Here is a 14280-nt window from a genome sequence, read left to right as displayed (position 1 = left end):
ACACCAAAGTACGTTCATCTCTAGGAGACAGAACGCGTCTCCTTCCTGAGCGGTATGACGGCTGTGTGGTCCCATGGTGTTTATTCTTGCGTACTATTGTTTTTAGAGATGAACGGGGTATCTTCAGGCATTTGGAAATTGCTCCCAAGGATGAACCAGACTTGTGGAGGTCTACAATTTGTTTTCTGAGGTCTTGGCTTTTGATTTTCCCATGATGTCAAGCAAGGAGGCACTGCGTTTGATGGTAGGCCTTGAAATACATCCACATGTACACCCCCAATTGACTCAAATGATGTCAATTAGCCTATCAGAAGCTTCTAAAGCCATGACATCATTTTCTGGAATTTTCCAAGCTGTATAAAGGCTTAGTCAACTTAGTGTATGTAAACTTCTGACCCACTGGAATTGTGACACAGTGAATTATAAGTGAAATAATCTGTCTGTAAACAATTGTTAGAAAAATTACTTGTGTTATGCACAAAGTAGATGTCCTAACCGACTTGCCAAGACTATAGTTTGTTAACAAGAAATTTGTGGAGGGGTTGAAAAATGTTTTAACGACTCCAACCAAAGTGTATGTAAAATTCCGACCTCAATTGTATGTGGCACAACGGTTTACAGATACAACACTTCAACTATTGTTTATTTATTTATAATGTTGAAAGTAAAAGATTGCAAAGATGATCTTCTGCAATTTAGCCTAACAGGTTTAAGGCACTTCTTAATATATTTCTATGGGCTTAGTTAGCTGGTTGTCTTTGTAGGGAGGGAGTGAGACGACCAACTGACGGCGGCGCAAGCAAAGCACAAGGTTGACACTTTGCGTGCGCAGCCCAAATTTACCGACACACACAACTTTTCTTGCCTAACAGGCTAGCCAGCGAGAAACAGATATTTTTGTAGAAAGAAAGGCACTTCGCGGGCGCTATAGTAATTTAAAGAAAGGTCGTTGACAGCCACTATGGGTTCTAAAGAGTTAAATGGATTTATTATCCTTTTTTTCAATGTAGACGTTCCAAAGGCGCGCATCAGCGGCTTGTATGCGTGCAGTCTTTGAAATGCTAAACCTGTTTTGTTTTTGTTTTTTTCAGTCAATTACTGTGACACTGGCAGTCATTTGCATGAAAAAAACCGGTGGACAAAATTTCATGACCGCCACAGCCCTAAGCGTGTGTATGTTTGGGTGTGCTGGATGTTAATTCTCCGCGCCATCTCTCCGCAGAATGGGAGTGGTGCTTGGGCAGATGAGAATGACAGTGGAAGAGGAGGAAGAGGAGAGGCCTCCAGAGACTTTGCTAAGGTACGTACGTATATGGTCTGGAGCACATTATGGCTAAACCAGGCTTTGGTTAGCACTCAGAACACAGCTCTAACAGGTCATCAAATTCCTATCTAGCAGTAAAGAAAGAATGTTATTAATCTCATAGAGAAGGTCACAGGTCAGATTTTATATAATGAACCCTTACTATTTATTAGTAGTGATTGCTTGATGATACTTCCTGCTTTCCTTTAGTTAGCCAATTGATTAGAAGCAATTCAATAAATACAAATGCATGTTGGACTTAAATGCTTTATTTAAAAGTATCAAAAGATAAGACTGACTGGAACTCAATGGTTTTCACCTTCAGCTGTATGAGCTTGACAGTGACCCCAACAGAAAGGAATTCCTGGATGACCTGTTCACCTACATGCAGAAAAGAGGTAAGAAGACTGACGTTTAGAAAGCAACTTTCCCCTACTACTTCCATTTAGACTTTATTCATTTCCTCTTCTATGTACTACAGTTCACTTGTAGAGATACTGAAATTCTCACAAAGATTGTCTTGCCTGTATGATTCACAACACCATAGTTTCTCTTCCACTTTCAGTCGCATGCAAACGCACACACACGAAACAAGCCCTTTCTCAGAGAAAAGAGTAGTCAACTAGAAAATAGACTTCAACTATAGAACACTGTAAATCCTGTTTCGCTGTGTTAAAGATGAGATCAGTCTCTTGGTGTCCCCTCTGACAAGCACGCGCACGCACGCACGTACACACACACACACACACACACACACACACACACACACACAAAACAAGCCTTTCCTCTCCTCAGAGAAAAGAGTAGTCAACTAGAAAATAGACTTCAACTATAGAACACTGTAAATCCTGTTTCGCTGTGTTAAAGGTGTTGTCAGGTGAGATCAGTCTCCTGCTGTCCCCTCTGACCCACACACACACACACACACACACAAGTCTCAGACCTGAGAGGACCTGTTTAGGCTGTGACTAATTCACTAAGCAAACAGCCTGGAAGGCTCCACAATCAGTCTGCTTTCTAAACATCGCCCCTCAAATGAGAGAGACCACCTCAGACTACAGAACTGCTAAGGGATAAAAGGCTCAGTTCAATCCAACCTGTAATTTGCAGTATTTTCCCAGTATCTTATAAACATAGCTTTTTCCCTGTGGTCATATCACATTTTCAGAATGCTTTTAGGTCATGTTCAATTGCCAGGTACACTCCTCTCTATATGTATTTGGACAGTGAAGCTGCATTTTTTAATTTGTCTCTATACTCCACCATTTTGGATTTGAGATCAGGTGTTTCATATAAGGCAACAGTACAGAATGTCACCTTTTATTGGAGGGTATTTTCATAAATATCTGTTTTACAGTTTAGAAATGAAAGCACTTCATGTATCTAGTCCCCCTATTTTAGGAAGTCACGTATTTAGCCAAATTCACTAAAAGTGTATTAAAGTAGTCAAAAGTTTAGTATTTGGCCCCATATTCCTTTGCACTCAATGACTACATCAAGCTTGTGACTCTACAAACTCGGATGCATTTGTAGTTTGTTTTGGTTGTTTCTGGTTATATTTTGCGCAATAGGAACTGAATGGTGACCAATGTATTGTCATTTTGGAGTCACTTTTATTGTGAGTAAGAATAGAATATGTTTCTGAACACTTCTACATTCATGTGGATACTACCATGATTATGGATAATCGTGAATTAATTGTAAAAAAGGTTCAGTGAGAAATGTAGAGGCACAAAGAACGTTACTTCCTTCTTTTCACTCTTTAATTTATGTTAGTATTGTGGAGTAATTACAATGTTGTTGACCCATCCACAGTTATCTCCTATCACAGCCATTAAACTCTGTAACGGTTTTAAAATCACCAGTGGCCTCATGGTGAAATCCCTGAGCGCTTTCCTTCTTCTCCGGCAACTGAGTTAGGAAGGGAGCCTGTATCTTTGTAGTGACTGGGTGAATACTTTCTCAAGGCACTGTACCATGATGAATTTAATGAATTGGAAATTATTTAAATAAATAAAACAAATGTAAACACGAATAAGAATTGTATATAAAATTCTATTTTTCAAATGGAAAAGTTTATATTGCGAAGTGACGAGCATCTCGCATGTGAGTGTTATTTTTCAAAGCCAGTGATAATTGATAATGGTTATATTGGGCTCAGTTTTGAGAGTTCAAAGACAACTTTGGTAGTATTATAAACTTTGAAACAACTGGTTTGTAGTAGGCTACAGAATTAGAGAAAAGTTGTTTCTCTGAACCTCAGGCAGTAGGCTCAAACAAGCCTGTTTCTCTCCCCAGTAAGAGGCAGCCTGCTTGTCTCATAGACTCTGACCAGCAGCAGCAACCTATCCTCCTTATTTATGTTTAGAAAACTATTTTGAAGGCCAAAATTATGTTCACCCAAGATGAAAGGGAGCCATGACTGAAAAAGTTTGGGAAGCCCTGATCTAGCTAATGATTAGTACAAATACATATGGGCAGCCCCATGTTTCTGCCTATTTATTTATAGCCACTATGCTGCATAATTTGGGCTACAGGTGATAATGCTTATTGCTAAATAACACACCAGCCTGATAATATGGACCAATATTTTGTTAGGCACATTTTTTCAAGGAGAAATTCTATTCTAAAGGTGTCACCATTTTACTTTCATTAATTTTGTAGTAGAAAAGTCACCAGGGCTGCGTTCAGTACAAAAAAAACGTAATAAAACATTCAATTAAATGGAAACGGGGGTGTTCTGAATGACCGGTTGAAAACGGGGAGGGATTCTGTTGTGGGTTCCCTTCAAATATGTCACTCATTGCTTCAAGCCGCACCTCAGCACACCTACCAAACGGAGCAAATGTGGACTATCTTAAAGTCTGTTCAAGAAAGTTGAAGAACGTTTTGGGGAAGCGTCATTCAGTACAAGCCGTTACGCAACGTAGCAAACATTCAATCAAACCCCAGAACTGACTTTCTCAGTCGTTCTACCAAGAATTTGTCAAGCATGGTTTCTTTCTTAATTGTTAGAGTTAGACCAACAGTTTAAAGTAATACAGAAATTATTGGTATTTCAGTTGTGGTTGGGATATATTGACCAAATTATCAGGAAAGTTTTGGATGTATTTTCCCTTAAAAATACACCAGAAACATTTCACAGCTATTTCTTCTTGTTTTATTATCCTGCCCCAAGAAGGGTGTTGAACCCGGAACCCATTGACCCTGACCACCCATAATATACAACACAAAGTTACGTACTTAGCAAAACCTACACAACCAAAACAAACTGCAAATAAATCCGAGTTTGTAGAGTCAAAAGCTTGATGTAGTCATTGTGTACTAGGAATATTTGCCGAAATACTAAACTTTTGACTACTTTAATACACTCAGTGAATTTTGTCCAAATACTTCACTTCCTCAAATGTGTGGACTAGATACATAAAGCACTTGCTTTTCTAAACGGTAAAACAGATATGTATGAAAATACCCTCAAATAAATGTTGACATTCTGTACTGTCACCTCATATGAAATGATTGATCTCCAATCCAAAATGCTGGAGTATAGAGCCAAATGTAACATAGTTAGTTAGTTTCACTGTGTGTGTGAACTAAGATACTCTCAAAACATTGCCATGGCGGATGCCATCGACTCCGATCTTAAGACAGTCAGATGACTGAGTCCCTGTAGAGAGAGCCTTATGTGTGTCCTCACACGGCCAGTGAAATCAGCGGTAGCTAGTGCCTCCCCACCCTGGTCCCTGGGCCTTTGCTGGCCTGGCACGTGTGTTTTAGATGTCTTGTTGGGGGATAATGTATTAGTTAGAGAGGGAGAGGATTTGTCATTGGCCAATTAGCATGTCACTGCTCTGACAGTGGGGAGTGGAAGGCTGACCCTTGTACTATGTTGGTCAGATCGGAATCTTCATCAAGCCGACTAAAACTGGATAGATGATGATTTAATCAGTTGTTTTTTGTGGTTTCCTTTTTTATCCACTCATACTGCAAGTGTGTTGTTTTCACAACCAGTCAAGTTCAACCTGGTTTCATTCATGATGCATCATTTTGTTCAGAACATGGTGCCAGGATGAGTTTCAAAATCAAATGTGTTGTGTCACATGCTTCGTAAACAACAGGTGTGGACTAACAGTGAAATGCTTTCTAACAGGCCCTTCCCAACAATGCAGTGAGAAAGAAATGGAGAAATAATAGAAAAGTTAAACACGTAATAATATATACACAATGAGTAAATAACCTGGCTATATACAAGTGGTACCAGTACCGATTCGATATGCAAGGGTACAAGGTAATTGAGGTAGCTAAAGGTGTACAGTACCAGTCAATATTTTGGACACCAACTCATTCAAGGGTTTTTATTTTCTACATTGTAAAATAATAGTGAAGACATTAAAACTATGAAATAACATATATGGAATCACGTAGTAACCAAAAAAAGTGTTAAATAAATCGCCTTGATGACAGCTTTGCACATTCTTGGCATTCTCTCAACCAGCTTCATGAGGTAGTCACCTGGAATGCATTTTGATTAATAGGTGTGCCTTGTTAAAAGTTCATTTGTGGAATTTCTTTCCTTCTTAATGTGTTTGAGCCAATCAGTTGTGTTGTGACAAGGTAAGGGTGGTATACAGAAGATAGCCCTATTTTGGTAAGACCAAGTCCATATTATGGCAAGAACAGCTCAAATAAGCAAAGAGAAACGACAGTCCATCATTACTTTAAGAAATGAAGGTCAGTCAATCTGGAAAATGTCAAGAACTTTGAAAGTTTCTTCAAGTGCAGTCGCAAAAACCATCAAGTGCTATGACGAAACTGGCTCTCATGAGGACCGCCACAGGAAAGGAAGACCCAGAGTTACCTCTGCTGCAGAGGATACGTTCATTAGAGTTAACTGCACCTCAGATTGCAGCCCAAATAAATGCTTCACAGAGTTCAAGTAACACATCTCAACATCAACTGTTCAGAGGAGACGGCATGAATCAGGCCTTCATGGTCAAATTGCTGCAAAGAAACCACTACTAATGGACACCAATAAGAAGAAGAGACTTGCTTTGTCCAAGAAACACAAGCAATGGACATTGGACCGGTGGAAATCTGTCCTTTGGTCCGATGAGTCCAAATTTGTTGAGATTTTTGGTTCCAACCGCTGTGTCTTTGTGAGATGCAGAGTAAGTGAACGGATGATCTCAGCATGTGTGGTTCCCACCCTGAAGCATGGAGGAGGAGGTGTGATGGTGTGGGGGTGCTTTGCTGGTGACACTGTCAGTGATTTATTTAGAATTCAAGACAAACTTAACCAGCATGGCTACCACAGCATTCTGCAGCGATACGCCATCCCATCTGGTTTGCGCTTAGTCCCACTATCATTTCTTTCTCAACAGGACAATGACCTTAAACACACTTCCAGGCTGTGTATTGGCTATTTAACCAAGGAGAGTGGTGAAGTGCTACATTGGATTACATGGCCTCCACAATCACCGACCTCAACCCATTTTGAGATGGTTTAGGATAAGTTGGACCGCAGAGTGAAGGAAAAGCAGCCAACAAGTGCTCAGCATATGTGGGAACCCCTTCAAGACTATTTGAAAAGCATTCCTCATGAAGCTGGTTGAGAGAATGCCAAGAGTGTGCAAAACTGTCATCAAGGCAAAGGGTGGCTACTTTGAAGAGTCTTAAATACAAAATCTATTTTGATTTAACTCTTTTATTATTCTACAATGTAGAAAATAGTAAGATTAAAGAAAAACCCTTGAATGAGTAGGTGTGTCCAAACTTTTGACTGGTACTGTACATATAACTAGGAATAAAGTGACAGATGGTAAACAGTAGCAGCAGTGATGAGTCAAAGAAGTTATTCAAGATAATTGTGAGTGGTGATGGGTGAGTCCTGATTTATAGCTGTGTTGTGTTTCCAATAAGATTCACTGAGAGAGTGATAACCCCCAGGCTTCTTTATTGATGATATCACAGGATCATTCTAGAACCAGAAGGTCAATGCTTTTAGCTGAGATGTTCTCTATCCCGTCATTACCATGGTGCAGCAAAGAATTTCACCTACGTGGCTACCCTGTCAATACCTCTTTGTGGCCTGAGAGAGAAAGAACCCCCCTCTCCTCTTTTCTACTTCAATAAGCGGCACTTGGCTGACCTCCGCTGTCTCCTAAATCGGGGCCTTAATCATGGAGAACAAATTGCTTGGCTGTCTTCCCACTCGGCTGTGAGAACAGGGCCGCAGCACAGCACACGTTCCCCAGGACTACCGTGAGATGCAGCCCTCAGCCGCTTGCCTCGCAGGCCAGGCCAGTGATCTCTCTGACAAAATGATGTCTGGCCCTGTTATGAGGCACTGTACTCCATTTTTGGTTTGTTTTTGTGGCTTCTGCTGCACCATCAAATGGAAATACAGATTTATACTTGGATACTGCATTTCATTTTGTTGTTCTTTGTTCTTTGAGTGTCAAACATTTTTCTCATTATATTACCGTGTTTTGAAGTAGGAGAAAACACTCTAAGCTAATGATATTGAATATATTTGGACAGCTGACAGCTGATCAAAGATGTTAGTTGGAGAAGAGAGTGTGAGTTTCTGAGGAGTGAAAGAAAGAAAAGAGGAAATGGGAAGGTTGAGAGGCCCAAATGGAGGAGCAATTACCCACTTCATGCCCCCCCCAGGTCCTTGGGAAGTGGGAAATAACTGAAAGGAAGCTTACGAGAGAAAACCATTTGGCCATGTGTGCCTAAAAACAGGCGTGTTTGTGTGTTCATTGTTGAGGAATTTCACCAGCTGTCATACACCCAATGAGCCTGTGAAGAGGCCCATTGACGCGCCCCACATTAGAGTAGCAGCAACAGCAGCAGCATTTCCTCTTCAATTGGTGGCTGAGGACTCAGGAGTGTTTAGCTGCCATGTTTTCCTGTAGCCTTATTGTTTATCGTATCCGTTTCACTTCCTGCGTTCTCTCTCGTTGGGAACGTGGAGAAAAACTTTGACACTGTTGTGTTGCTATTAACCGTCTTAAAGGCTTCAGTTTAAGCAGATGGGTGATTGTTTGTTTTGGTTTGACACCCCTCCCTCACCTCTTGCTCTGAGATGGGATGGGGGCTGGGAGGGAGGGGGTAAGGGAGGTGGAGGGGGCAGTAAGGGAGACTGTAGGAGAAACGGGCACTTTATGAAGAAAAAAAACCCAGTGCAAAGCAGCCAAATGCCTGTCAGCCCTGTCCACTTGAGATGATTAATGGTGCCTAGGTCTGATGGACAGAACGAGTGTGAGAGACTTCTGTTTAGGGAATCACGGGACGGAGAGAGAGTGGGGTTAAGACAAGTGTTTAACACCCCCCCCCCCCCCCCCCCCCCCCCCCTCTCCAACAAAAAAGATAGACCCCCCGAACTAGTGAGTAGTTTGATCCATCCCAGTTGTCCCTGCTGCCTATGAAGCAGTGTCCTGTCTGGTCATGTTGTTATTTTTATTTATTCAGGGGAGACCAACTGAGACCAGGATCTCATTTTGAATGGTGCCCTGATGACATACAATATAAACTACAAGATAGAATAACTCGTGCATTACATTAGAACATTACAAACATCACAGCCATTATACATCAGTTATTAAAGTCAATATATCAAAACAGTTGCATACCTTGGTGAACTCATTTATCATCAGGGGTTTAAACTGCGCTAGGGGCACCAGGGAATCCAAATGTAATGCATTTTGGAAGTGATTCCAACAAATGTGTAGCGTTAAAACTATAAGCTGATTTACCTTGTTCAGAGGCGACCCGTGGAACGTCAAGAGTTAAGCAACCGTGTTAACGGGTTTGGGATCTCATGTTTTTATACTTTAACAACAAAGTTTAGTAATTGGGAAGCTTGTAGGGTTGGGCGGTATCCAGACTTTCATACTGTTTCTGTACCACACAGGGGTGGGTATACGCTAAAAAACATATTTTTCTTATATATATGTATATCATTTGAAAATATATTTTTAAATACACACAAAACAGTTTTGACGACAAGAATCTTGAACCATGAGGTGATTTAATGTCTTTGCTGTAACCAAGAAGCTTGATCTTGACAGCAGGTTATCATTAATTTGCTACATCTTAGATTTCTTATATTTATAAGCAGTGGGTGGTATAGCGTGCACCCTTGCAGCTGTGCCCCTAACTCCCTAAAATTGTATTGAAAATCATACCGTTGGTATTATGAAATACCTTAGTATACGGTGGCGGTGTCAGAGGAAGTCCCAAAAAATTGCCAAAGATTCCTGTCACTCAAGTCATAAACTGTTCTCTCTGCTACCTTATGGCAAGCGGTACCGGAGCGCCACGTCTAGGTCCAAAAGGCTCCTTAACAGCTTCTACTTCCAAGCCATAAGACTGCTGAACAATAGTAAATTGTAAATATTTTCTTAACTCGATTTTCTTAACTGCATTGATGTGTCAAGGGTTTGTAAGTAAGCATTTCACGGTTGTATTCGGTGCATGTGACAAATAAAATGTGATTTGATTTGATACAGTATAAATGGTAGGCGTCTTCCAGCAGAACAATGACCCCAAACACACTTCAAAAAGCACCCAGGAACAGTTCCAGACAAAACGCTGGACTGTTCTGAAGTGGCCAGCAACGAGTCTAGATCTAAATCCCATTGAAAACTTGTGGATGGATCTGAAAACAGCAGTTGGGGGAAGGCACCCTTCTAATCTGGGAGACCTGGAGCAGTTTGCACAAGAGGAGTGCCGGTACAGAGGTGCAGGAAGCTCATCGATGGTTATAGGAAGCGCATGATTGCAGTTATTTTGACCAAAGGCTGTGCTACCAAATATTAAGTCTAGTGTCAATCATTTTGTCAATGTCATTTCTGTTGAATGGATATATTAGGTTCTGAATCAAAAACAAAGGTTCTGTAATATTAACAGTGAAATAAAGAATTGTGGAGACCAAATACTTTGTTCAATTTCAACTTATTTTTAGGGAAAACTGTGAGTTACTTGAAAAAAGAGGGTGCTAATATTTTTGGCCACGAATGTATATCGCCCAAACATGGTTTAGTGTCGAGTGTAATGTAGTAAGTTGATGCGTCAAAAAACCTGATGCTGGGGGTTTGTTTGGCTATTGGAGTAAGAGCTAACTAAGGTTATTATAGTGAAATCCTCCGTAGTAAAGATTTAGATTGTAATGCTGTAAGCCGGCCTTGTCTGCCATTTAACCAGAAAGTCAGGACTAGACTGGAGAGAGGGACAGAAACTGATCTGATGGTGGTTTTGCATCATGTATAGCCACCACTAGTCAACTACTTGCTTCCCCCACTCAACCCCAATGGACATGTATTCTTGTCACTATGGACACGTATCCTTGTTTACGCACATCACCACTTTTAACTGCAGCAGCTGTATAGAATTTAAAACTAGTTGTAAAAATACGCTGAGTATACCAAATATAAGAATCAGCTTCCTGAAACCGGTGCGCCGGGTACCTACTACCATACTCTGTTCAAAGGCACTTCAATCTTATGTCGTGCCCATTCACCCTCATTCACCCCCATTCACCCTCTGAATGACACACATCCATGTCTTAATTGTCTCAAGACTTAAAAATCCTTCTTTAACCTGTCTCTCCCCCCTTTCATCTACACTGATTTGAAGTGTATTTAACAAGTGGCATCAATAAGGGATCATAGCTTTCACCTGGATTCAGCTGGTCGGTCTGTCATGGAAATGTTTTGTACACTCAGTTTATATATGCCGTCTTGTGATCTTTTTCTATTCTATTATTTTACTTATTATTATTATTTTATTGTTTCATTCACTTCTTTTTAACCTGTATTGTTGGAACTCTGAGCTTAAGAATTTCACTGTACCCTGCAATTACATCTGCGACCCTGTGCATGTGACTAATAAACTCTGAATTGATTTGGATTTGTTGAAGGCAGGCCTCTCTTTGAACTACAGTAGCTCCACCAGCCAGCTCAGCACAGCCAGGCCTATTAGCTAGTGACTGAATCTCGAGGCTGACAGTAGTTGTGCCTTAATCGTCTTAATGTTACCAGGCTGTCGGTCAGTCAGCTGTGTTTACTGAGGGCCGGCCACGTTGGCTTGGCGATGTGTTGGCGGACAGGGCTGCGTAGTGTAGTGGCGTGGGAACAGTGGACGCGTGGAAGTCCCTAACAGTAACCCAGAGACGGAGTGCTCTGTCCACACCAATTACACCACGAATGGGCTCCAGGGGATCCATGTATGCATTACATTACCACTCTGAGCAGGGCTAACACTCACGCTACAGAGCCCTCCCCCACCCCCCCACCAATACAGGACAGGACAGGGAGGCTCACTGTGCTGTACACACTCACACACACACTTTAGCAGAGCTACAATGGGAACATTCTGTGGCCTGTTTAATAGGGCTTTATTTTCTTTTAACAGTTTCTGGAAATGACTTGCCTGAGAGTTTTACCAGCTCTTTCATATGTGCACATCTGTCCATACTATTATAGTAGGTGTTGTGTGAGCAAAATGGTTTCCAACTGAATCCAAACCTGTTGAATCTAACCTCCCCCGCTGGTCTGACAGGTGGTAAAACGTCAGGCTACTCATATGGTGCACTGATTTAGAAACCATTTATTTGAATTTCATTCTGGTTTCACTACGCTACTAACTCAAAACCATGAGTGTAGCAACTGTGAGTGTAGCAGCACGTTATATAGATGACTAGCTCACAGATTCAGTTCCTTATGAGAAGTCTGTGAAACATGGCTGTAAAGAACAGTGACTGGGGCCAGAATAGAAATGTGATGGTACTGGAAAATCTCTCCTCTGTCCTCTTCCCTCCCCCGCTCCTCTCTTCTCTCTTCTCCCCTCACCCACTTTTCCCTCTCTTCTCCCCTCTCCCCCTTTTCCCTCTGTTTATTGTGCTACAGTTCCAGCCACTGAAACTTGATAACACCGTGGGGGATAGGGGCCGAGGGTAGTGTGCAGGGCAGGCGGTGGGGGAGGGGCTGGATTAAGGGGCCTCCTGTCCTGAAGAGAATGATTAATGAGCCCCTAAAACTGGGGTGCCCCGCCTTTTTGATAGGGGGAACACTGACGGACAGCAGACTAGGGAAAGACCGCCACGTGTCTGGACTGCAAGGGAGGAGGGCATGAGGGATAGAGGTAACCGACAGACAGAGGAGGAACAGGGAAAGGAGAGAGGGGAGAGGGTGCCACAACTACAGAGGCATCAGAGGGGAAGTGGAGTGAAGGGAGGCATCAGGCCTGCGTGTTTGGAAACAAGGCCACAGTCTTTCATTTCCCCTGGAAATGGGCGATCCGTCACTGGGTGTGTGTCCCAAACAGCACCCTATTCCCTATATAGTTTACTACTTTTGACCCGAGCCCTATGAGCACTACTTTTGACCTGTGCCCTGGTTAAAAGTTGTGCAATATATGGGGAATATGGTGCTATTTGAGACGCAATTTGGGTCTGGGGCTGGTCCAGACAGGCATGAGCTGGGGATGGGCTGGCAGAGTAGAGTGGGCCCCTGAGGGAGGAAAGGGTGGGAACCGCAGGGCCAACCCCAGCCCAGTGCAGTCAGAGCCACTGCTTTATAATAAATGCCTTATAGAATCTAGACAGATGCCAAAAAGGACAAGTATTCTTAGCTGCAGACATTTCTCTCTTTTTTGATAAAAGATGTGGTCAGCGTGTTGATATGTTAGAGGTCTGAGATTGTCTTGGGTAATTTTAAAACCCCGCCCGCCCAAATTACAAAGCTGTATTTAGATGCAGGCTCATCCACAGGCAGACCCGTCTGTCCTCTGTTTTTCCCCACTTCAAACCAAAGGAAATTGGGGTTTTCCTGATGTTAGCTCGATGGGAATCTACTCCATCTTATTTGTTTTTAGTTTCGGTACCATCAGGGGCCCGCCCTTCTTTTATGTTTTAGTGTCTTTCTTCCTCTCCCCACCCCCACCTCTTCCTGTCCTTTCCTGAATCAATCGACTTGGTTGTGGGGTGTGTTCAGTGATGTAAACGTTGCAGACAGAAACAAAATGAATAGAGCTGTGACGATTCCCTACTCTATTTGACAAGGTTTCAATCTGACCGTTGTAACGTTAATGTAACATTATATTTCTCTCTCTAGTTCTCTCTTTGTCCATTTCTCCATATGTCTCCTGTTCTGTGTGCACTGGAGTTGGGATTCCTCTCCATCCAGTGATGGATGGACTGAAATAGTTAACGGCCCCCGAAGGAGATCTTCACCAGCACAATAGCCCTGCGCTGACATACAGTATGGTGTATATAGTACCGTTACATACGACTCAGTAATGTACTGGTACACGTTGGGTTTTCAAGGGAAACAAGGAATGACAGATGTCTGTACTGTCGGGGGATAAAGGATGTCTCAAAAGAGCCTTGGTGTGTGTTGTACTCATTTACTCACACAGTCAGTGCTACAGTATCGATCCTAGACCTTCTACTTTTTATTGCTTTCTCTAGCTTACAATGTCAGCCCACGCTACTATGGTCCACGTATATAGACTGTTCCATTCCAGCTCAATGTTCCAATCAGCAGTTACCATAGAGAGGGTTTTGTATTGAGTTGTGAGGGGTGCCTGGTTTCCTCTCCTCCAGACCCTATGCTATCCCCAGTCCACAGTAGCTGATGCTCCTGTATTGATCACCTCTTGCTGGGCTACAAATGAGGCTCGCCAGCTGATGGTTTTATCTGTCAATCTGGGTGTCCATTGATTGGAGCAGTTATCTATGAAATAAAGAGAAGAGTGGGGGGGGGCAGAGGTCCACTGAGACCCTGTCAATGGTCCACCTGCCGGTGGAGAGGTTTCTGTCCCCTACCTGCCCTCTAAACCAGCCCTGTTCTCGTTGACCACCTCTGTGGTCACTGCTCTTTTGTTATTTGAGGAGCAGCTGATTTCAGACCTGTCTCTCTCTATTACCTCAGACGAGCATGATGATGTTTCATATTTTGACGGGGGGAGAG

The 14280-nt window shown here is 42.4% G+C and overlaps 1 protein-coding gene across 1 annotated transcript in view; it reads left to right on the top strand.

Moving 5' to 3' along the window:
• Positions 1–14280, top strand: part of LOC120025363 (AT-rich interactive domain-containing protein 3B-like) — a 59169-nt gene that overhangs the window by 30716 nt on the left and 14173 nt on the right. Inside the window, exons 3-4 of the mRNA XM_038969906.1 lie at positions 1223–1300; positions 1629–1701. Coding sequence (XP_038825834.1) covers positions 1223–1300; positions 1629–1701 — 151 coding nt within the window. The remainder of the gene's footprint in view (positions 1–1222; positions 1301–1628; positions 1702–14280) is intronic.

The sequence above is a fragment of the Salvelinus namaycush genome, chromosome 30 (assembly GCF_016432855.1).
Source record: "Salvelinus namaycush isolate Seneca chromosome 30, SaNama_1.0, whole genome shotgun sequence".
Classification (NCBI taxonomy): Eukaryota; Metazoa; Chordata; class Actinopteri; order Salmoniformes; family Salmonidae; genus Salvelinus; species Salvelinus namaycush.
Note: the sequence above shows the minus strand (reverse complement) of the source record. Positions and strands in the feature narration are given on the sequence as shown.